General features: G+C 40.9%; 1 protein-coding gene across 16 annotated transcripts in view; it reads left to right on the top strand.

The window, feature by feature from the left end:
* Positions 1-22,588, top strand: part of ABLIM1 (actin binding LIM protein 1) — a 670,048-nt gene that overhangs the window by 620,513 nt on the left and 26,947 nt on the right. For 5 of the 16 annotated variants that reach the window (XM_078643875.1, XM_078643872.1, XM_078643869.1 and 2 more), the window contains 4 exons: positions 1,311-1,415; positions 9,509-9,556; positions 14,265-14,408; positions 19,513-19,607. In XM_078643875.1, coding sequence (XP_078500001.1) covers positions 1,311-1,415; positions 9,509-9,556; positions 14,265-14,408; positions 19,513-19,607 — 392 coding nt within the window. The remainder of the gene's footprint in view (positions 1-1,310; positions 1,416-9,508; positions 9,557-14,264; positions 14,409-19,512; positions 19,608-22,588) is intronic. The other 11 variants (XM_078643885.1, XM_078643873.1, XM_078643870.1 and 8 more) reach the window with 6 other exon arrangements.

The following is a 22,588-nucleotide window of genomic DNA, read 5'->3' as shown; positions in this document are numbered from 1 at the left end:
CAACTTTGCTGGCTTAGGAATTCACTTTGTCTACTAGTACCCAACACTGGTTTTTATCTGAATTTTTTTATTTTAAGACTTGTTGTATATAATAAAGAGTTTAAAGGGCATGTTGGTCTACTCGCTTCGTGACATTTTGGTAGATCTTGTGAAAGCTCTTGTAAGGAATCCCAGTGTTGAGTCACCTCGAGTCTGCCGGTCCTACAGAAGCTGTTGACTGGAGGGGCTGACTGGTCTACTGGAAAAAGTGGCGATTTAGTGACGTAATGATGGAGCAGAGTCAGCCAGTCATGTTGCACATCCGATGGACTCTTCCTACTCCCGATTGATATTTCAGAATTGTGTTCAGTATTATAGTTGCGAATTGCAGTCCTGTGCTCAGTGGGGAGGAGGTAAACAATAACCCGCGTGGCTCTAGTAGTGTAAAGTTGTAGAGCCAGAGCCGTTTCTGTTTTTGCAGCAGAGATTTACAGCTTCTGCCAAGTCTGACTAAATGAGTCAAAGTTGGTCTTACTGCAGTGGTGTGGAGCAGCCCATTGCAATCTCCAGTAGGAGTGCATGTTCAGTAATAGCGCTCCCACTGACATGTCTCCATTCCTCCATGATTTTGTTTGGATGTGCCCATCACATGCATAGTATAAGATGGCATGCCAAATGTTTCAGAGTGCTATTGATGCAGGGCCTATTGAAGCCACACATTCTTTATAGTCACACATTGCAAATACATTTCCACAGCTCATACTTTTCTCACCGCATTACCTATACCTCTCTCACTGATCTATTGGGTGCCCTTTTCTGCTATAGATACTTAAATTCAATTTACATTGTTGCAGCAGATCCATGCCCAGGAGATTTCTAGCTGGTCAGGACCAGAATTAAATGTATAGGAATTGAAAAAATCTTAACTTCACATGTGAAAAAGCTAATCTCTATTGAGCTAAAATAGTCCCTGCATTGATGGCCCTTGCACTAATGCACCACCACTTACCTTGTGAGATATTGTACCTCCAATGTAACCTGCCATGCTGGCAGCACTGCATGCATGTGCCTTCTGAAATATACTGTTGACTACCAAGCTGTACCTCCTGTCCATAATCTATTCCTTACATGTATCTTTGCGTGTGGTGAAGTGGAAACCGACCTATGCTTGCAAACGTATTAACATTTGCGGCTTAAATCTCGTTTTCCTTTCTTGATGTATTTTGCTTTCCTTCTCTACTGTTTATTTTTTCCTGCTCGCTTTGTGATTTGCTTTCCTATTTCTCATGTTGTCCCTTCCCTTTCCTCCTTATCCGCTCTTCTCATTGGAGGCAATGAGACATCTAGCGGCCGCAACTCCCCTCTCCCCTGTCGGTCAGACAGTCGCCCTGTAACTCCGACTTACGCCCAGGCCCCTAAGCATTTCCATTTACCAGGTAGGAGCTGGTCCCATGTCGGACCCCGTGTCCCAGTGTAGAATGTAGTAGTGTCTTGTCTCGTCTTGTCTCACATCACGTCATGCTGTTCCACTGGGGAGTGCAACTCTTAACCCTGTTCTTCTGTAAAGATGTTGAACACTGTTGTTTCACTCTCTGTACTGTATTGGAAATAAGTGATTTTCAAGATGTGCATGGCACTACACACAAGTTGTGGGTGTCTTAGCGTCCGACATTCTGTTAATCTACTCTATGTGCTTTTTTTGTTCTTATAGGTATTCTAAATTTGTTTTCTTCGGCAAAGGCATTTTGCTCTCTTTTGTCATGAATTTCTGTACACTTATTTTGCTTTCAAAACATACCCCAAAATCTGACAAATATATTCTCTGCAAAGCTGTTCTCCTCACACAAATTCCACACTATTTTTGACCTTCTTTGTGTAGGTTAACCATGCTTTCCTTAACGCTTCCTGGAGTGCTGCTTGATTGTGTGAGATTTCCTTTACACATTGATCTTACTTTTTGTTTTACTTGAAGGTATTACATTTTTTTCTCTCAGGTTTTCATCCAAGTTATATTTGCTTAGTGATATCCCATACGTCCTTAGAGATATTATACACTGTTTCTTCCTGATCGGTATTCCACACAGATGTTTTACTTTGAGGTATAGCACACTTTTTTCATTGGCAGTTTTGCATTTTTCATTTCCTTAAAGATATTTAGTTCTCTTTTCCCCACAGAATTCTTCCATGTTGTGTTTTCCTCAAAGGTATTCCACATGCCTTTTTTATCAGAGGCATTTAACCTCTAAAATATTCCTTGCTAGCATTCTTACCCTGCTTATCCAAACTGCAGGTAAGGGAAACAATACTTTTGGCTCATATCCCGCAGAGGAAGTGTCTCAGTTGTTGGTACAGTCAGTGGCCCGTTAATAATACATTTTCCACTGACACAATATGGAAAAAAAAACGATTTGTAACATCAGTCCCAAAATTTTTCATAAACACCTGGAGTTGATTTCCTTCATCACCCTTCCTACAAATATTGGCATTCCACTGGTAAGATGTGATGCAAACACCACTGAGTAAAACCATAAAAGGTAAAATAAAAAAGCAAGTCATACCCTGTTCACGTCAGTAGCTTCAGGCAGATTCAAGACAAAGAAATAACTAACACACACAACATAGAGAAAGTAGAATTTCACATTCCTACAATAATTCTTATTTGCTTCTCTGTCCTCGTATCCAGAGGTGTAGGCATACGCTGGAACTTTGTATTCCTCCGCAAATTATATATTGTGAACTCCTAGTGAACTGCTGCCTTCTGAGAACATCTGCTTTGCTGCATACATGTTTAGTTTTCAGTCTGTTTTTTTCCAGATTGATTTAGTGTTTAATTGTATTGCTATCGTTACTGGTGTTGTGAAGTGGTCTACTGCTCTCTGGATATGCTTGTGCCATATAAAACATATACATATGCAAACAAATAAATAACTAGGTAGCAATGAACACAGCAGACCACGAAATATTATTTAAAAGATGTGAAACTGTGACCAACAGTAACCTCTTTGAACTTTCTGTTTCCTAAAATGAGTAGTAGAAGTTCAGACTGGCCTGTTGAAGTAACAAGACTAGGGGATCGTGGAACATAGAATGGAACATAGAATACCTTAGTGTTCCCTACTTTCTATGGAACTCTTAAGCTTGTAGACACTTAAGACCAAGTACACAGCTTTTCATTTGCTAATGTAATAAATTAAAAACAGCAAAGGTGTTCTTTCTGCTTCCATGACCACAGAACTTACTTGATGTGTTTGAACAGTACACCTTAAAAAGTGAACAACGCTAGAACACGATCTATCCTTTATTTCACAAATTATAATACTGTAGGAGGACTCTACATGGACCAGCCCCACCCCCCATCCATTTTAAAGGATTGAAGAAAAGAAGCTTTGCCGATATTAACCAGTAATTAACCATATGCTTGCTTGGCTCATGGTTGGATAATACCTTGTCTAGAGACACCATAGAGTGTTCTGACCCTTATGGTTGCATAAGAGGATGCTGTTGCCATCTGAAGCACTTGATAATAGATATGAGACAAAGTTAGTGCTGGTGAATTTGATTGGTGAGCTAATTGTCAATTTGCTGAAGAGTACCTACTTCCCTTAAAGTAGTGTGTGTCTTTGCACACTGGAGCAAGGCAGTGACTGAGAGAGTGTTTCATTGGCTGGAAAGAGTGAGGGTACAGTCACTGGAAAGTGTGTCCTTTATTTCTCCTCCAATCAGGGACTGATGTATTGAAGTTTTTTATACCTCGTTTTGATGTCATTCCAGCCAGTCAACAAGAGCACCTCAATTGCCCAAACTCTGCTGCCTTCTGACCAAGTACAGCACAGAGTCAATCAGAACAGATGTTTACGCGCTGGAATCAATGCCTGCTGTTCAGTGTATGTAGCTGCCCCAGCCAGGATGTAGTGCAATATCAATTGATTTTCAGAGGTTCAGGCAACACATCATATTTTGAAACCAGACATGGATTGCATAAGCAGTAATTGTAATATAAAAAATACATTTTTCCAAACGTGCACCACACTGACTATAATATGACTGAGGCTGCTCCTTGATACTATTTAATGTAATTTTACCGGAACCTCATACATTTCTGGTAACAACAGTTTTACAGCTTCTTCTGGTCGCATCCTCTTTGATGTGGAAAGGGGGCTATATTTATCTTAAATTTTTGGAGGATTGGAGGACGCTGATTAATTTGTTTGCCACTGTCTAAGACATAGTCTCATAAATCAGATTTTGGAGAGGTGAATGTTTGCTATTCTGTGTTTCATGAAGTTATTTTCCCAGGTATGATATTACAGTTTTGTGTTCTATTTTCAGTGCCTGTTTCATTATTGTGAAAAGGGTTTCTCAATAAATTACCTCTCTTTTTTATGTTATATTAAAATGACATGGCACTCCAAGTTTCTGATTCTGCTACATAGTCCTGAGGATATACATTTGATGTAGCCCCACTTAGCGACCTGCGCTTGCAGATTCGTGTGAAAAAAGAGACTACAAAAGGCAAACTGCAAAACAAAGATTCAACATTTTAACATATATACATTTTCTCTACCAAGAGATTGGTCTATATTCCTTTTTTATAAATTCCTAAATATAGCTAAACTCACTTGCAACCAACGGTAGGTTTAGGTTAATTCATTTTTTCACCTCCAATCTTGGTATATTCGGGGGCAAAGTCTTGATACAAAGTTCAGATGTATTGTAATTTTTTTTTGTAGAGATAAATTTATATTTGGCATATATTTGGCAATCAGTGTTTTTAAGTGAAAAGTTTTACAATTTATATTTTTGTATCTTTTTACTGTGTTACCTTTCCAGCTGTTGCGAACTATTTAAAACAGGAGAAAGGCTTTTGTAGCCAGCTAGGGCCAGTGAAATTCCCTACTTTTGTTTTCCCTTTTAGAGAGGGAGAATCTCAAGCTTAAATACAGTGCCTTAATTGCAGTTAATATGTAATGCTCCTTTCATTACTCTGATTGCCCTTTCTCATCCCAGTACTTAAAATATATGGGTATAAATCCACTCCCTCAGGCATCAAATGTTTTTTTTTTTCAAATTCAAATCAGGCATCACACGACGTAGCTTTACTAGATTCTCAACCCTCTCTCCACCCGCTCTCTCATGTGCTTCCTCTCACCAGTAAACGTAAAAAAAGGAAGGGCTCATCTCATGTCCTGTAATCCCCAACCACGAGGATCATAGAGCAGTGGGAGCGATGGAAGTACCAGAACAAGGAAGAATAATCTGAGTATTGAAGATTATCTGTAATTAATCTGAACATTATCTCACTCCTGCCCTTGTCCTATTCTTATAAGTATATACCAGAGCTTTGATTTATGACTTGATTATCAAAACATAAGACACAAAATTCTAGAATGATGTTCAAAACTATATTTAATTTCAAGCTTTCTCGTGTCATTGGAAATTATTTTTAAAACGAGGCTGCCAATCCTGTGGACCAAATTCCAAACAATGATTAGACTCAAACATCCAACCGATAGTGGTCATCTAAAGTAGAGGGTGCACCAATATTCAGCTTTGTACGTATTTTAAATGGTGGCCGCTGCAGAATCTGTCCAAGAAACAGCACGCCGCGAGTTGATTCAGGCATGGACTGTATAACATAAAGTAATAATTCTGAGATGGATACGCCTGGTGAATTACACTTCTGATCAACCAGCTTGAACATGAGATAGAAGCCTTCAACCTTTGTGCCTGAAATCAGCAGATCTGGAGAGAATAAACTTCACAGCGCAAACTACCTCCAGCAAATGCAAAGAGGAGGAGTAGAGTTTGGGAAAGAGGATGGAATCCTGGCTCTTAAAGTGAACCCATCCTGTAGTGAAAAATCTGCTGTATAGGGAAAGTGAGCTAAGCTACTCTGGTGGTAGAAGTAATTGCCAGTAGCAAAAACAACGTTCAAAGTCAAATATTTCAGCTCCACAGCAACCAAAGGCTTGAAAGTAGGGAGTTGTAAAACTTAGAGGACTGAAGGAAGATTCAAAGCTGGAACCATAGAAGGTTGACAAAGAGACAAAACATGTATCAGTCTACAACCTCAGATCTCCATATGTGAATGTCCGCTATTAGGTGCGCTTACAGATTTAATAGCTGCACGTTGGACCCTAACAAACTGCTAGAACCAGATCAAAGCTGCTTTGAAGACTCTATCAAATCCATCTTGGCTCACATCTACAAGGAACTAAACTAGAATGAGTTTTGGGTGTTCCATGTAAAGATGAAGTAGAAGTCTAGGAATCAGAGGGAATGCGTATAGAAGAGGAGTGAGTCAGAGGTAGGAAACAGAATCCATTCATGGGGTTCTATCTCCTGATACCTGACACTTGACAAGGAAGAAGGGCATTGCAGGAAGAAGGCAGGATATCTATTCACTTGAGGAACTGTGAACCATTTGCAAATCTTTAGGACGTCTGGACTAGCCAAAGTGAAATTATGAGAGCAAATAATCTAAATTCTGCCCAATTCCCATTTTGAATGGCCTTAATAAGGGATGCATATATGGTATTAACATCAGCCCTGGCAAATGCAATGCAGCAAAGCTTTCCTTCAGAGCTGCTTCAACTCTTTAGTAATCAGCACCTGAGACCGAGACCTTGTCCAAAGTTTACTCAGGCAAATTGGCCAAAATAGGTTCAATTGCTGAAGGTAAGTCTAGTTCTCTTTCAGCCGAATAATGAAGGTGAGAAAGTAACATTGGCATCTCCGTCTTCTCAGGATGCTTTCATTCACACAATAAGAGATCATCTCTGATAGGGAACAAATGGAGGCTTGAATCTGTGCCTTAGAAAAGAGAGTTTGGAACAACATCTTCCCTGCAATGTTGTCTGTCTTCATTCTCCCTGGAGATGTAGAGCAGGGATGACAGTTCTAAGAACATTTTCTGTGATCCATCAAAGAGTTAGGATCTCAAGCAAAAGGAAGTAGCATCAATGTGTAGCCCTTCTATTTGGACCCTTTTGTAACCAAATTAAAAGCTGAAAGCTGCAAGCCCTTTCATATGTTTTACTAAATAAATGTATGTGTATAACTAAATAAATAAACATATCTCTATGAAGAAAAAGAAAGCAGAGGGATAAAATCCCCTGACTTGCAATCTGACAGGCAAAGCAAGTAGGCATGCTATTCCCAGGCCACTGTATGAAAATGTTGGCCCATATGGAAAAGTGCCCCACACTTTTACTACTTACCTTTGAGCACTTTATACGAATGTATGACGTTACAACGCATGCTTTTACCACGCATGCTGTTACAACGCAGGTTTTACTACGCATACCTTTACAACGCATTACACTTGGGGGTGCTGGATAGTAAATAGTTTAATTTACTATTCCAACTCCAGTCCCCGTGGATAGTAGGGAAGGTGTTGGATAGTAAATTAAACTTATTCCCTATCCTAGAGCGCCCCCCAGTGTAATGCGTTGTAATGGTATGCGTAGTAAAACCTGCGTTGTAACAGCTTTGCGTGGTAAAAGTTGCGTTGTAATGGTTGTAAACCCTTTATACTATTAACATTAAGATTAAGAAATGCACCTGGATTTTTTTGTGTGACCCAAACTGATCACATTATAAAAGTAGCTCTGAAATAGTATTATTAGATCCTTACTTGTAAGTGAGGTGGAAGTCTAAGGCAATGAGAATGTTATTCCTGCAAAATTATCTATTTATAAAAATGTTCAAATATGGCAGAAATCTCTGGTTGAATCTCATTTATAAAAGAGGGTTCTGGAATGGTGTCATTCATATAGTAGTGGATACAACTTAAAGCAAGACTCCCTTCTCACCCTTTTTGATGTATTCTTAAGGGGATAGAAAACATGATTTTACCTCTAAACTATTTTAAAAACTGATTGATTTGCTTTTCTTCTATTTCTAGAAAATCTTTGCTAACCTTTTCAAATATCCAATCATAAATTCTTTGCAAAGAGATTACATGATAATACATTTCATACTAAGAAATGATTTGCGAAGAGAACCTGCATTTCTTTGGTTCTGATATTTTGTTTGGAAAATGTGCTGAACTTCATTTTTTGTTTTGAAGATCAATATCAAATATCACAATAATCCTTTATTGATTTAATTATTTATTTATGGCTTTATTATGAATTGTTTTGTCAGAGGCTATCCTCCTCTCAAATGAGTGCTGAACAAAACATTTACTTTGGCTTGTGTGATGTTCTTGTCTACAGCAACCATGCTGTTGGAATGCTTCAATGCTCACCTGCGGAAGTACACTACTAATCTGGATGGTTTCCTGCATGGGCACTGCCACATGACGAAAAATAGTTTCCCTGCCTTTCACCACCTGGCCAAGGATCTTTGTGAAATCTTACGAAAGCCAATTTTAATCGTGGCAGAGCCGTCCTTTCCTGTAACCCATTGTAGATCGCAGAAATGAGTACCAGTAAGATCGCTAGAGACACTTCAGTGAGTGTAGTACGTGAACAACCTGATTGTCCAATGAGCCATAAAATCTAGGTAATTTGGTTGAATTATACCTGTGTAGGAAGGTTGCACATCATGCTCCTGGTTTGATTTCATTGGCAAATGCATCCAGAAACCTGCCCCACTCGATCAAGATACCCGGTCCAGGAAGGTAAAGCCTTATGAACGGACTGGAGACTAACAAACAGTACTTTATTTTCAGTATAGTTGATCATTATTGAAAGGGTTTGAGCCATTTTCATGGCCCTTGGAATAATTCATATTAATGGCAGCCACCCACAGCGTGTTCGATGCTGGCTTGCTATCAAGGAAAATGGGTGAATTCATAATATGCTTGTGCCTCTGTAAGGCACATCTGTATCTAGTCCAGAGAATGAAGAATATTTTACCTTTGTATATTTTTAACATTTAGCATCAACAGTTCCAATCCAAAAGGAAATCTATACTGAGATTGGTGCTGAGTAGACAATGCAAATCTTTTTTTCCCAACATTGCGTTCCTGATCCGACAGCTTCTCTTCAGTGATCCGAGACTCCTAAGACACTTCTTCCAGGTGTGGCTGATTTTCCTCTAGAAGGGTAAAAATTGATTTAACCTGCGACCGCTCCATAATTCTATATTTGCACTCCACTGTCTCATTGTTTTAACTGAAAAGGAACTTGAGGTCATGAATGTCTTAAGATCATTTTTAATATATGGTGCCACAGTGGTGCTCAATCACGCCCTCGCAAAATGACTTTTAGAGTCAAACCTTCAAACCATTGTTTATGGCTTGTATTAGGAGTCTCCAACTTTTTTGTCTCTACCTGCTGCCATATGAACACCTCTCACCTTCTTCATATTTTCACAGTCCTCTGGGTAAACAAGAAGGGGCACCCATCTCCACTACGTGTATGTAACTTGTCACCAAATCTTTGTCTTTTGTGTGTGGACCTTCCACTTGTTTGACATCCAGCATTCCTTCTATGTCCCCCACGTGTGTTGGGATATGTAGACATCTTGCCACTGAGCCTGACCTTGTGACTTACCTTATTATGCGTCCTCCTTTCCACAGATCAAGGCATGAACATATACAGGAAGCCACCCATCTACAAGCAGCATGGTAAAGTAGCATTCTAGTACATTTGTTGAGATGCTCAATCGTGCAAGGCTGCATGCCTGCCTGGCGCATGTGTCTTTTGAGGCTCCTAGAAATATCAAGGATACTGGAGATGCACCACACTGATCAAATGTATTGTTTATTTTAAGATACAAAATGAAGAGTACACAGGGCTAAGTAACGTGATGTAATTTACACTACGCCACTTTATACTGATAGTCCACCGGTAGTCATATGCACAATAGACTTTCTCTTAATTGTGTATGGTGCGAGCTTCACCAAAAAGAATGGGAAACATCGTTTACAACGCGGGAATTACATTGCGATGCTATTCCATTGCGGTTTTTACAACGACTTGCGTTGGATGGTGCTCTAGGACAAGGAATAGTATAATTTACTATCCAACACCTTCCGTACTGTCCATAGCCTGGAGTTGGAATAGTAAATTATACTACTCCTATACTACTAGTCCAGCGACCTCCAACGCAAGTCGTTGTAACGACTTGCGTTGTAAAAACCACGATGTAAATGTATGAGTTGTAAGGTCATACATCCAAAAGAATACTGTCTCCCAGCTCGAAATGTTGAGTAAAGATCATAAGTCTTGTCCCATGTGAAGAGGGTGCAAGAGCAACAACAGAAAACGTTAATTCAAAGAAAGTACAGTAAGTCCATTGATCTACCTTGTGAATGGGAACGATGGGGCAAAATCAGTATCAGAACTTAAAGCCCTGGGACAGGCACTGAGACTAACCAACAAGACCGAGGTAGGGACTGAGTGGTTCTGCTGTGCTATCATAGCCAAGAAACAGGTGGTTTTTATGTGTAGCCAATATCTGTGCAATTTATTTTCAATATATTTGCGTTTAGTACTTTTTTGTAGTTTCTCTTATTTTCATCTGACTTTTGGCTTGTAACCTGTGAGTCGAAGAAACAGTTATCTGGTTTGATTAAAGAAATTAGGTGAAAATATGTGCATCAATGGGCTAATTCACTGACCCTCAGAATTAATTCTGAAGGCACAGACAAATAAAGCATATACTGCCAGACGGAGGCTATTAAGGGATTGATTACCCTTTATTTGAAAGTAGCTGTGATTTGCCATGCATCCTTTTAATTTGCAACCATGATGTTTATTTTTGTTCACCCCATAACATAGTGTTGTTGTTGTTTTTTTTTCTTTTTTGTGTGAAATTTGTGTATGTCTGTGTCTAAATATCCAATTAATATGTGCGTGTTTATCTACTGACCTCCATTCTAACCCGTAAGTACTGTTCGAAGTCATGCTTTTATACAGTGATGTGAAAGCGCTTTCCGCTGCTATTGCTTTGCTGCAGCTTCAAATTCCACCTGATGCTAAATCCCCATGGTCCATGCAAGTCGAAAAGAACAACTTCACGAATAGTCTTGTATAGACACCGACAAACACGTGGGAGAAAGTCAAAATCAAATTGCCCCAAGAAAGCAACAAGTGAGAAAAAGAAATGAATCAACATATAACAAACGCTAAACATCTACTCATTATGCAGAAATATTATAATATTGTAAACTGGGCCATACTTGGTAGAAGTGATGTGGAGACAGTTTAGTAGCGGCGCACAGTTGGACAGTGCTCATATATGCTCAAGCACAGAGGTCTTACAGAAATCTGCATCTCTCAATCCTCCCTACCTTTTTCACTGCCCATCTGAGAAAGTTCCATTCAGAATTTCCATTCTATTAACATTTGTCTGCCACTACTACTTCAGTGCAGCCGGCAGGCCCTCCGCAACTGGGCGATGTAGAGGAATCATAATCTCTAAATCAAAGCGATGTGACACTTTACAATTTAAGTTAATAATACCAAATATTTTGTGCTTGCCGAGGAAAAAGCTCAATATATTTAGTTGGAGTAAACTTTTCATAAGTTTGTTCATCTACTGTAGTCTGTTTGTCAATGGCATTAATTAGCCTGTCTGTTCCCACCCTCTTCTTAGCAGCGCTCTTTCTGCCCGTTAACTTTTCTGTTTGAGCTGCTTCTAGACATAGCACCGGTACTGCAGAGCCAAATAGGTGTCATCCAGTCGGTAGAGTGACAAAACACATGGTCGCTGGTTCCATTCCGGACAAGACTGGCTGCTTTTCACGTGCCCAGTGTGGATAGGAGCAGGGCTGATTTCCACTGCTAAGGAGGGTATATAAAAGAATATAACTAGCAAAGAATGCCCTATGTATGTAGAAGGTAAAATATCAATAAAAGGGAGTTATTCCAAGCAAAACAGTGGAGACATTCAAGTGTAACTGAGCTCAAATTCATACTGTTAGGCCTGTTGGATGACGACATGGGTGAGCTAGTTCATATCCGGTTCTGCTTCCCTCCAAATCCTGACAGCTTCCGGGTGTATAAATGATTGTTCAAGCTCTTGCCATGCCCGTCTTGTTTCATGTGCACCACCTTCTATTCAGAGGTCAGTGGGACTGTTATGATGGGAGATACTGCTACAAATGAATCCTGAGGAAGGTTGGGTGTAGTGAACAAGGCAATCATTGGGTATTTTAATTGCTGCAAGAAGCCACACTCACATTAGCAGTTGGCTAATCTTCATAGCTTCTAAGCAGTCATCTGGTGTCTAAGTTGTTTGCCACGACTGTAGAAGCATCTAATTATCTTCCAACATGTTCTGTTTCCAGTTCATGTTGGTGTAGAGCCACCCAGCTGAAAATCTGGTCATACACCATAGCCAATCAGAGGAGTCTGAACCATGGGCACCCTCAGTTGGAAAAAAGGCAATACACTCTCTTAAAAGTGTGATAATGTGTGGCTCGGATGTCCAGCATAGTTCTCAGTGGCTTAGTTGCATACCAGATTTCCTGCTTATCCACATAAGATAAGTTGACGTACAATGAATCTAGATGGGAATCATTTTTTAGGTCAGTGGTTGCCTTGGCAATTAGGCAAGGATCTAGTGCTTATAATCTCATTTTATGCATCGCTGAGTAGATCTTAGTCATAATTGGGAGGTCCCTATGAAGCAACAGCGTAGTCTACAGATATATAGCATTTACATAAATAGTGGGCCAATATATTCAAAGTTGAAGTTGTGTAGCAATTCAGATTCCAGTGTTTCCCCCTGCACAGACTTCTCCAGGTATTACTGGAGGAATTCTTGCATCCAAAAGAAGTTGGCAAATGGGAATAAAGTGTGTTTTTGGTTTGGTTAAATCGCCCACGGGGTTAAATTCCAAAGAGGGGAGATTAATTTTCCCCTGGGTGGTTTTACAGCCTGGTAATTCCGATGGTCATGGCAAGGGGGTCCTGGTGCACTATAATAGGGGGTAGCCGTTACTGTGATAAATATAGGCTCTTAGTACCCATGCAGCTTTCATTTTGGGCACGTGCAGGGTGCGGTCTGCTAATAAGTAAAACTGCTCTACACTAACGCCTCCTTTCTGGTGTCTTCCAAACAATCTCATTTGGTAATCTAAAAATGCGAAGGAAATGCGTTTTCTGTATAAGTGTAAGTCGTGAACTTGGCCCTTTGACAGGATCCAGATTGATCTTTGTCTTTTTACGCTTGCTTTCATTACTAATCTTTCTAATAAATGCAAGATGCATGCTTTGTTCTCCTGAAAAAGTCAAAGGTTCAGTAAACTGGAACGGTATAGTAAATATGGCTCCATGTGTACCAGAGCACATTCCACAGGCCTGCTCCTCTGACTGCCCCTCTGATGTAAATACCACTATGTGACATTATTTGTGATGTATGTCAGCGTGATCAGAGTTGCGGGTGGGTGGAACTCTTTGGGAACCAGAAGGAAAGCTGAACTTTTATTAGTGCAAGCAGGGAATTAACTTCACTGGCCTACTTGCCACCAAATTACTCAATTCTGTCCTTCTCAATATGCAAAAAAGCAGCTAAATCTCGTTTTATACATGCTGAGAACTTTGGCCATGCAGAGTTGCATGACAAAACCATTCAGCTGAGTAATCTTTTGGACCAGCAGTATTCCATGGAATTCTACAGAGCGTGTTTTATGACAGTTTTGCCCATCCCTTCCTGGAACATAACTTTTATAAGGTCTGCATGTCACCAAGCCTGTGCAGAGCTCATCAACACATTATTTTTCCCTTCATTAGGTTTCAAGATAATCAGATGGCAAAATAATGGGAAAGATACAGTCACTAATTTGTGTTCTCTGGCTTGGTTTATCCATTGTACAGTGTGGGCTGTTTTAGGGCTGTCACTGATGCATGTTCTTTTTTAATGCCAAAGTAGCTACAAAAATGAATGGCAGCAGAAGAACTCAGCCAATAAACAGAACGCTGCAGTAATGACATGCCACAGCTTGTGAGGAGTAGCATAATGAATTTCTCTCTGGGGTGTTCTGCAATAGATGCCAGGCCTTTAAAGGTGCATGCCCCAAGCCACACTGCAGAATACAGCTGTTACCTGAGGAGACACTGGCTTGTACTTAGTTAAATGACATGTTTCATTAATGCAAAGGCTGTGAATCCTAAGCGAAAATGTTACACTTTCTTCCAAATAGTACACATGGAGCCATATGTATTCCTGTTGCAGGTTTCTGTCTTCTCCTCACCATCTGATGTGAAGCAAAGGGGAGGGGCATAACCCATCGAGACATCTCAAGGGGGTTATATACTTTGAAGGCTAACACAACCTGGCCTAAAATTGTAAAATAGAGCTAAGTTCAATCCCTGATTGCTATTTAGATGCAGCTGCCTTGGCAGCCCAGAACAACTCCGACGATATCATCAAGTCCTCCACGTTCCCAGCAGCCCATGCTCCAGAACCCAACGCGATCCCAAAGATTGAGACCGACTACTGGCCTGGCCCCCCCTCACTTGCTGCCGTAGGTATGCGAATCACACCAAACAAATTATGAGAAGCAGTATAAAAAGAAATTAAAAGTGGGGTCTGGAAGTGTTTAGATGCAAGTGAAAGTAGAACAAACTCTCTCAAAATACTTACATTCTCTTGTGCACTTTTGTCTACAGAATTCCGCATTGTTTGGAAAAATGAATGCCATGTTGAGAATCTGGATTAAGATTTTATAGGAAAATTGTTTTGAAAATCACACAACTCATGTTTGCTCCCTTGGGCTACACAGATACCACAAGCACCACACACCAATGCCTTATAGGCCATCAATGCCCTGTATTAGCAGATATCCTCTGACCAGGAAGCTATTTTAACAGCGAAGTCCATTAGGAACAATCTGACATTAGTCACAGAAATAATTGGCTCCTTCTAGAACAACTTTACTAGCCAGTGTATTAACTAACTTTCCTTTACTTTATAAAGTTTGTTTTATAGTGAAGAATTTTAAAACCTTTTATCGTATACAGTTACCCACAATTCAGATAATTTGGAGCTTGACTGCACTTGAAGATTCATATATCCAGCAGTTGTCTTCTTATTTTGTGTTAGACACATAATTCTCTTGTTGTGAATGCCAGTCATTGGCCCTCTTTATAGTTTCATAGAATGAATACTTTCCAATGTTATTTCTAGAGTTTTTAAATAGTGATCTTGCTCAAAACACTGTTCCTGTTTGAATCTGAACGGTTGATACACAGACTTTGGGGCCAATGCTAGCTATTCTTTTACACTTTTTGGTCCAATTGTAATTGAAGACTGAGTCGCCAGAATCTTTCTCCCTACTGTGATGTTACTGATGTTTTGTGGGGTTACATCATAAAATGGATGAAAACTTGAAAAAAACTATTGAGTTGGGATTTACTTCCAGTGCAAAACTTCATTTACTCTGGACACTAGCTCTAAACTAAAGTAACACAATCTAATGCTATGCAGCTTTCTATTTCTTTGTGTCAAAGGGGCATCCCATGGGTGGGTTTTAACACAGTGCCCAATCTACTGAATATGGCAGTCAATGCCTCTTTGGGGCAGGCATTAAAAAGTAGAAATGTTTTTATTTCTCCTAACTTTTCCAACATTGCGTCAGAGCAGTACTGTGTAGCACACATCCAATGTGAAAAAAGTTTTATACTATGTCTAAGCGTAATATTTTGTACTGGAAGGATACCTTTTCAGTACAGAGTCTGTCCTATACATCACACACTTGCACAGTGGTTCAAAAGTGTGTGCGTGGGGTAAGGCAGGCTCGAAGAGCGCCGGTGCAGGGGTATGGAGAAACAGTGCCTGTTGATAGTAGATGTGGTGCTGCACTGCTGTTAGTGAAGCTACCCTGTAAGTGTTGGTTCATTTGCAATGTTGGTACTTATATTGGTTTTGTTGTCTACAAAGTCCCTTTCTAGTGCTCACTCCTCACCATCTGAGTACATCGTTTTTTAATTTTCTAATTATACGGAATGTGGAATTGGGCTAATAAACATGCTGGAGTATGGTATTTTCTCGGTGCACGTACTGACTAGCTAGCACTACCGAAAGCATAGTGCATCATTACATTTAAAATCAGATCCTCAATGTGGCCTTCACTTATCCAAGTATTCAGGTAACTTCTGGCAAAAAGAAAGTGTTGATGAGAATCTACAAAAGAAATACATAAATGATGCTTTGGATAAGGTCTGGGTGTTGTTTATCATTTTAACATGTTGTAGAAGCGTGACTTCTTTCAGTTCTTGCTATGTGTCTATTTTTGTGTTTTATGTACATTTCATTAACATCTAGCATCACCCCTACGGGAGTACTGCAACACAGCCCAGGAAAAAGATTGCAGAATTGTTGTATATGCTTTATAGGTACTAAACACTAAATTCAGGCACTCAGTAAACCCATAGAGAAAGTTTTATATAAGTGAAGATGATACATTTTCAAAATAGTATTATATGACATTCTGAATGAAGCCTTGTGTAAGAGCATATGAATCCAGCATTGTTCTGAAGCGACATATCGTATCTTACAAAGCCATCCTTATTCAGACAGAGCATAGCATTGCGGGATCTATTTAGCGACTTGGCATTAGTCGAGGTAACCTTTGCATGACCTACCCATAGAAAGGAACAGAACTACAGGAGAGAAAGGAGTGAACAACGTAGACAAAGGGCGCACAAGTTGCCCATTACATCTGGCATGGACATCATCCATCAAACTAACTGAGGTCTGTGCATAATTATTCAGTAACTAGTGAATCATGCAATTGTGAAACACTTTCAGAAGATTCAAATCCATGAAGATATGCCAAAGGTCACAAGTCACAAGATTAAAAGGCCTCCAGTCAATTAATGTTAAAGAAGGTCCAAAGCCACTTACCAATGAGCAATGCCCAAATGCACATAGAGGTGTAGTATTTCCAATGTCACTAAATAATGAGAAATACATGTCCAGTGTCCCAAAGAGACGAAGGGGGCAGTAAGTCCCAAAGCACAGTAGAACATTTAACAGCAATAATGACACAGAAAGATGGAACTTAAAGATAGAAATTAAGCTTCAGAAGAACAAAGAAGCACCAATGTTTGTACAAAGCAAATAAGGTCTAAATTCAAAAAGAGGTGAAGCTGTTCTAATGTCACTAAGATGATGGAAGGTCCAAAGACACTAAGAACATTGGAATGTTGGGAGCTCCATTGCAGACAATGGAGTGCTCTCTGCTTCTACGGGCCGGTAAAGGCCCGCAGAGCAACATTCCAATGTTCTAAAAAGGCCTTTCGAAGTTCGAGGGGATTTATATCCCCTCGAGCTTCGAGAACCCTTTGTTTAATTTGTTAGAACATTCTGCCCTCTAGTGGCAGAATGTTCTAATAGCCTTATAGCCCTTCGTAGCAGGGCTATACGGCTATTAAAGTCCCGCTGTTTTGTTAAAGTCCCTCGCCTTCGGCTCGGGCCTTTAACGATTCAGCGGGCCTTTAATAGCCTTATAGCCCGCTATGGCGGGCTATAAGGCTATATTAGAACATTGGAATGTTGGTAGCGCCATTGAAAACAATGGAGTGCTCTGGGCTTATAATGGCTGGTATAAGCCCGGAGCTCCAACATTCCAATGTTTCTTTGTTCACAGCTCTGTCTGTGAACAAAGGCTTCAGGGAGCCTGAAGGGATTTCAATCCCCTCGCGCGCCCTGAAGTCTTTGTTTTGGTTATTTGTTCTAATAGCCTAATAGCCCTTCGTAGCAGGGCTATACTGGCTTTTAAAGTTCCTCTGCTTTGTTAAAGTCCCTCGCCTTCGGCTCAAGCCTTTAACGCTGCAGCGGGCCTTTAATGGCCGGTATAGCCCGCTACGGCGGGCTATAAGGCTATAACATTATCTCATGTTGCCATGAGATGATTGTTTTATAAAGTGACAAAGACTTGTGAAAATAATTTCTCTAATAATACTAAGAGATGGAGATGAAAAAGGGCCTGCAACCCCACAAGGGATAAAGAGGGCCCAATGTGACTAAAAAGTCCCAAAGCCATTAACAGAGAGAGACCGTCTAGGGTATCTTAAAAGAGTAAAACATTTCAAAGTCTGTAATAGGTGAATGAGTTCTCGAGAGTAAATAATGCAGTTAGTTCATAGTTACTAAGAAAGGAAAGAGCATCAAAGTCAAAGAGATGATGGAGGTCAACAGGCATTAAAAGTTAAGAAAATGCCAAAGTCACTAAGATACAAAGATGGCTTAAATCCATGAGAGGTGCCAGAGTTTACAGTGGTGAAGGGACAGGGACCCTTTAAAGTACCACAAGAGTTGAAGAAGGTCCAAAATTCCAAAATGTAACAGAAGGTCCAAAGCGCATAAAAGAGAGACTGAAGACTAAACACCAGTAAAAGGAGGATAAGCTCTAGCGTTCCTGGTAGATGACGAAAGTTCTAATTCACTTAAAGGTTCAACACATCCACAACTTCTAAGTCGGGATGTGTGGATTGCGCTCATTTTTGAGGCTTTAATTCTGCCATCTTTCGGAATTGTGCTTCCAATGCCAGGTGAAATCCTAATGCGAAAATATGCATGAACCCACTGGTTTGCAACTTTCAGGTATTTCTACTAAATATTCCTAAAATAATTTGCAGCTTATTGTACCAGCTGTATTTTTCAAAATATCTGCAAAAGGGCGCACATGAGGTCTGTAGGTGAACCTTAACTCTCAAACTCTTAACCTGGACAGATGCTGGAGTTTAAATGTCACTGAGAGTCAGCAGTGCCCATTGTAATATTGTAACATTTATCAGAGCTTTATTGATCCTCTGTTCTCTGCTCCAAGTTGTGTTGAGGTCACATTTCATACATCCCATAGGAAAGCTGATAGACAAATATAGGCTTCTAGAAGTTGGTGGCAAAACAGAAACAATCTGTTCCTGGTGCACAATAGTAAACCAACAGGCCTTACATAGACATATTCCATCTCTTACATTTATTAGACAGCTCACCAAAAATAAACTCTAGAGATAATATTTCAGAACCGCTAATCCAGCATGGTCAGAATATGTTTTTTCCAACAATCATTCAATATGCTGGTGCTCGAATGGTAGGTACTATTGGGCGATATGCTTGCGTTATGGTGTTTGCTATTCACTGAAGCAGCTTTGGTTCAATGCAGTACTTTGTTGTTGACAATATTTCCTCTTGGAATATGTATGCTCTGTTTGTAAGCTGCAGGAGATACCTAGCATCCATTTTGTTGGCGAGGCTACACTCGCCTGACATATCAGAGATGTCACCTCTACTAGGCATTCAAGAGCACCAGCCTCTAAGGAAATCTTACTTTATTTAAATAATTGCTTCTTGTCAATCAAATGATGCTTCCTAAATACATATATACATTTAAATTCAAGGTAATAGTAGGTCCTGCAATTACAAACATAGAAAACTACAGATTTTCACCAAATAATCAGAGCAATTTTGCATTTAAAGTCTTAAACTGATCATAGGCACTGAGCAAAAAGTGCCTGCTGAGTGTGGCATTCTTCTTTGAATGCTAGTTGATGTCACTGAATGGAATTGAGATGTCTCTTTGAGGTGGTTTTTGCTTGTACAACTTAGTTAGCCTTGTTTTTCAAAAAGCAGGTTCCGACAAAAGGCGCAGGTCCAGCAGCCGAGAGGAGGAAGATGAGGAGCTACAGAAACGCAGACAGCTTCAGGAGGAGCAGTTGATGAAGGTAGGTGACAACAGAAATGTTTTGTTCTGGCTTAGAGACATAGATACATACAAACATATAAACATACATATTGGGGTTTTCAGTCTGCTCCAGTTATCCATTGATCTGTTCAAGTTGAATACACATATTATGCTTACACCCACCACAGCATGGCCAAGTGGATCAGCCCGCCTCAGCCATTGGCTCTGTTCACTGTAAGTGACAGCATTTTGCTTGGGCACATGTGCACAGGCACCTAGAACATAGGCCACTTCAGTGGCAGGGTTTGCGGGCCAACTGTTGCTTTTATTTCCGCTTTCATTAAAAAAAAATCTGTGAAGGTTAATTTTTTTTGTCAGAATCTTTTTATTGAGTTTACACAAAGATACAACCTTTATAGCTCACCCCAGCTCAAATATTTCCACTGGTGCATTGCAAGAGCATTAGATAGCAAAAGAACGTTCCCTGCTTGCCTGGGGAATGCTGTCCAAAATTGGAGGCTTGGTCTCTGCAATATCTCTTTACAAAACTTTACATGTCACATATTATTTCTGTTTCCTGTTGTAGGAGCTAACAAAATAAATCTAACTTAGAACCCCTAATCAATTAAGGTAAAAAGAAACAGAAAAAGAAGAAAAACAAACATTTCCAAAGTGTCAGGGGTGCGTGCATAGTTACAACCTTGAGGGGTGGGGAGCGGATAATTTGGCTCCCACAACGAGCGTGAGAAGGCCCGGGGAGAACCAGGATCTCTGCACCTCACGGGGGGCTCCTACCATTATATCATGAAAAGGTGAAGCGCTCGCAGCCTAGGCCCACAAGCCAACAATGGTAATCAAAACGTTTACGAGAGTCTTTTATGACATCTGACATCTGTTCAAGGGCCAAGGCATGCCACAGTCGGACGTGCCACTGAGTAAGGGAGGGGGCCTTCGGTTTCTTCCATGCCGCAGCTATGGCCATCTTGGCTGCCCCCAAGCACAGCCACATAATGGAACGGTCTCCCTGGGTTTGGTGTTTGAGGCCGGGGTCTCGGAAACCTAAGAGTCTGTGTTCCAGGGACTCCGAGATCGGGTAACCCAGGATTTGTTTGATTTGGGAGAGGATCTCCTTCCAAAAGGGTTGGATAGAGGGACAGTCCCACCAAATGTGACGGAAGTCTCCCAACAGTCCCCATCCTCGCAAGCATCTATCAGATGTGTTCGGAAGGATAGCATGTCATTTCTGGGAATGGAGATACCAATCATACATAACTTTATAGTGGGCTTCCCTCTAAAACATACATCGGTTATATTTTGTAATATCTCTATAGAGGGACTCGAATTTCTTCTCTGTAGATGGAGCCTGTAAAGTGCTATCCCAAAATCTTCTGTGTCAAGGCACCTGGAGTGGGCTGAGAGAGAGCAGGAGGGTGTATAAGAAAGAGACGCAAGCCTTGGCTGTGATACCGGTTTGAACAAATCTTTCCACCGGGAGCAGATCTCTGGTCACTGCCTGTCGTAGCTGAGGCTGCTGTACCCAGTGTTTTAACTGAACATAGTGGTACTCTTCTGTGGGTGGGAGCTTAAACTTGTTTACACAATCTGCGAATATCCACACCTCTCCCCCATGGAAGAGGTCGGATATCATGAGACATCACCCCTCTTTTCGTTTATCAAAGAGCCCTTCTTCGAGTGCAGGGGGAAGGCCGAGTTGAAATGAATAGCGGGGTAAGGGGACGGAAAAGTGGTCAGCGAAAGGGCTTTAGTTACAGTGTCCCATACCTTTAAGGTGGTTGCTGTAGGGATACTCAAGTAGGTGTTAGTCGGTCTTTCCATCTTCTGTTTCCAGGGAAAATCCTAGATAGTTCGACCTGCCACCTGTCTATCCATGTGAAGCCACAGTTTCTCTGAGGCTTTAAGGAACCACTTACCCAGGATTCGGAGCTGTGCGGCTCTATTATACTGAAGATAGTCTGGGACAGCAAGCCCCTCCTCCGATCATGGTCTTGCTAGCAGACGTTGGGACAACCGTGCCCTCTGGCCTTGCCAGATGAATTTCGTAGACACAGTTTGTAATTCTTTAAATATGTAGTTATCTAGAGTGATGGGAAGGCCCTGTAAGAGATAAAGAAGGCAAGGAAGGACATTCATTTTTGTGGCATTAAGTCGTCCTATCCACATCAGATATTCTGAGCTCCATCTCTTGAGATCGGCTTTGAGTTCTCGCAGCAGGGGGGGAGTTGGCCTTACATAGGTCTGCCAGTTTCGGAGTAATATTGATGCCTAGGTAAGTTATTCCCTTTCATACACATCTAAATGGGGATGTTTCCTCGATGTCCCTCTGCATCTCTAGAAGCATTGTCAAAAAGTTTACCTTGAACCTGGATACTCATTCAAAATGCACTAATTCAGGCTGTATCGCCGCCAGGGAGTCAGCAGCATTGGTGATCGGCAGGACATCATCTGCAAAAAGTGAGATCTTGTGCTCGTCTGAGACAAAACTGATGCCACTAATCTCGGAGTTGGATCTAATCTTCGCCGCTAACGGTTCGATACAAAGGGCAAAGAGCATTGGGGACAAGGGGCAGCCCTAACTGGCACCCCGTTCTAGCTCAAAGAACTCTGACGTGACCCCATTTACCAACTATTCCCAGAAAGGCCTCACAGAACCCAAAGTGGCGTAAGGTATGTATTAAGAAGGACCAATCGACCCGATCTAAGGCCTTCTCTGCATCCAAAGAAAGTAGGGCCAGGGGAATATGTTTCTTCTGAACTTTATCTATGAGGTCGAATACCCTACGCAAATTGTCATTGGTCTGGTCACCCCTTGAAGCCCGATTGGTCGAGATGTATGAGAGTGGGCTAGACCTCTTCTAATCTATTGGCTAGGACTTTAGAATATAGCTTGGTGTCTAAATTTAACAGGGCTATAGGCCTGTACGAGGCGCAGGCCTGGGGATCCTTCCCCTTTGGGATAGCCTTGATTAGGGCCTACCCCATAGAAGAGGACACAGACTAGTT

The sequence above is a fragment of the Lissotriton helveticus genome, chromosome 5_1 (genome assembly GCF_964261635.1).
Source record: "Lissotriton helveticus chromosome 5_1, aLisHel1.1, whole genome shotgun sequence".
NCBI classification, from domain to species: domain Eukaryota; kingdom Metazoa; phylum Chordata; class Amphibia; order Caudata; family Salamandridae; genus Lissotriton; species Lissotriton helveticus.
This window is presented reverse-complemented; position numbering and strand designations above follow the sequence as displayed.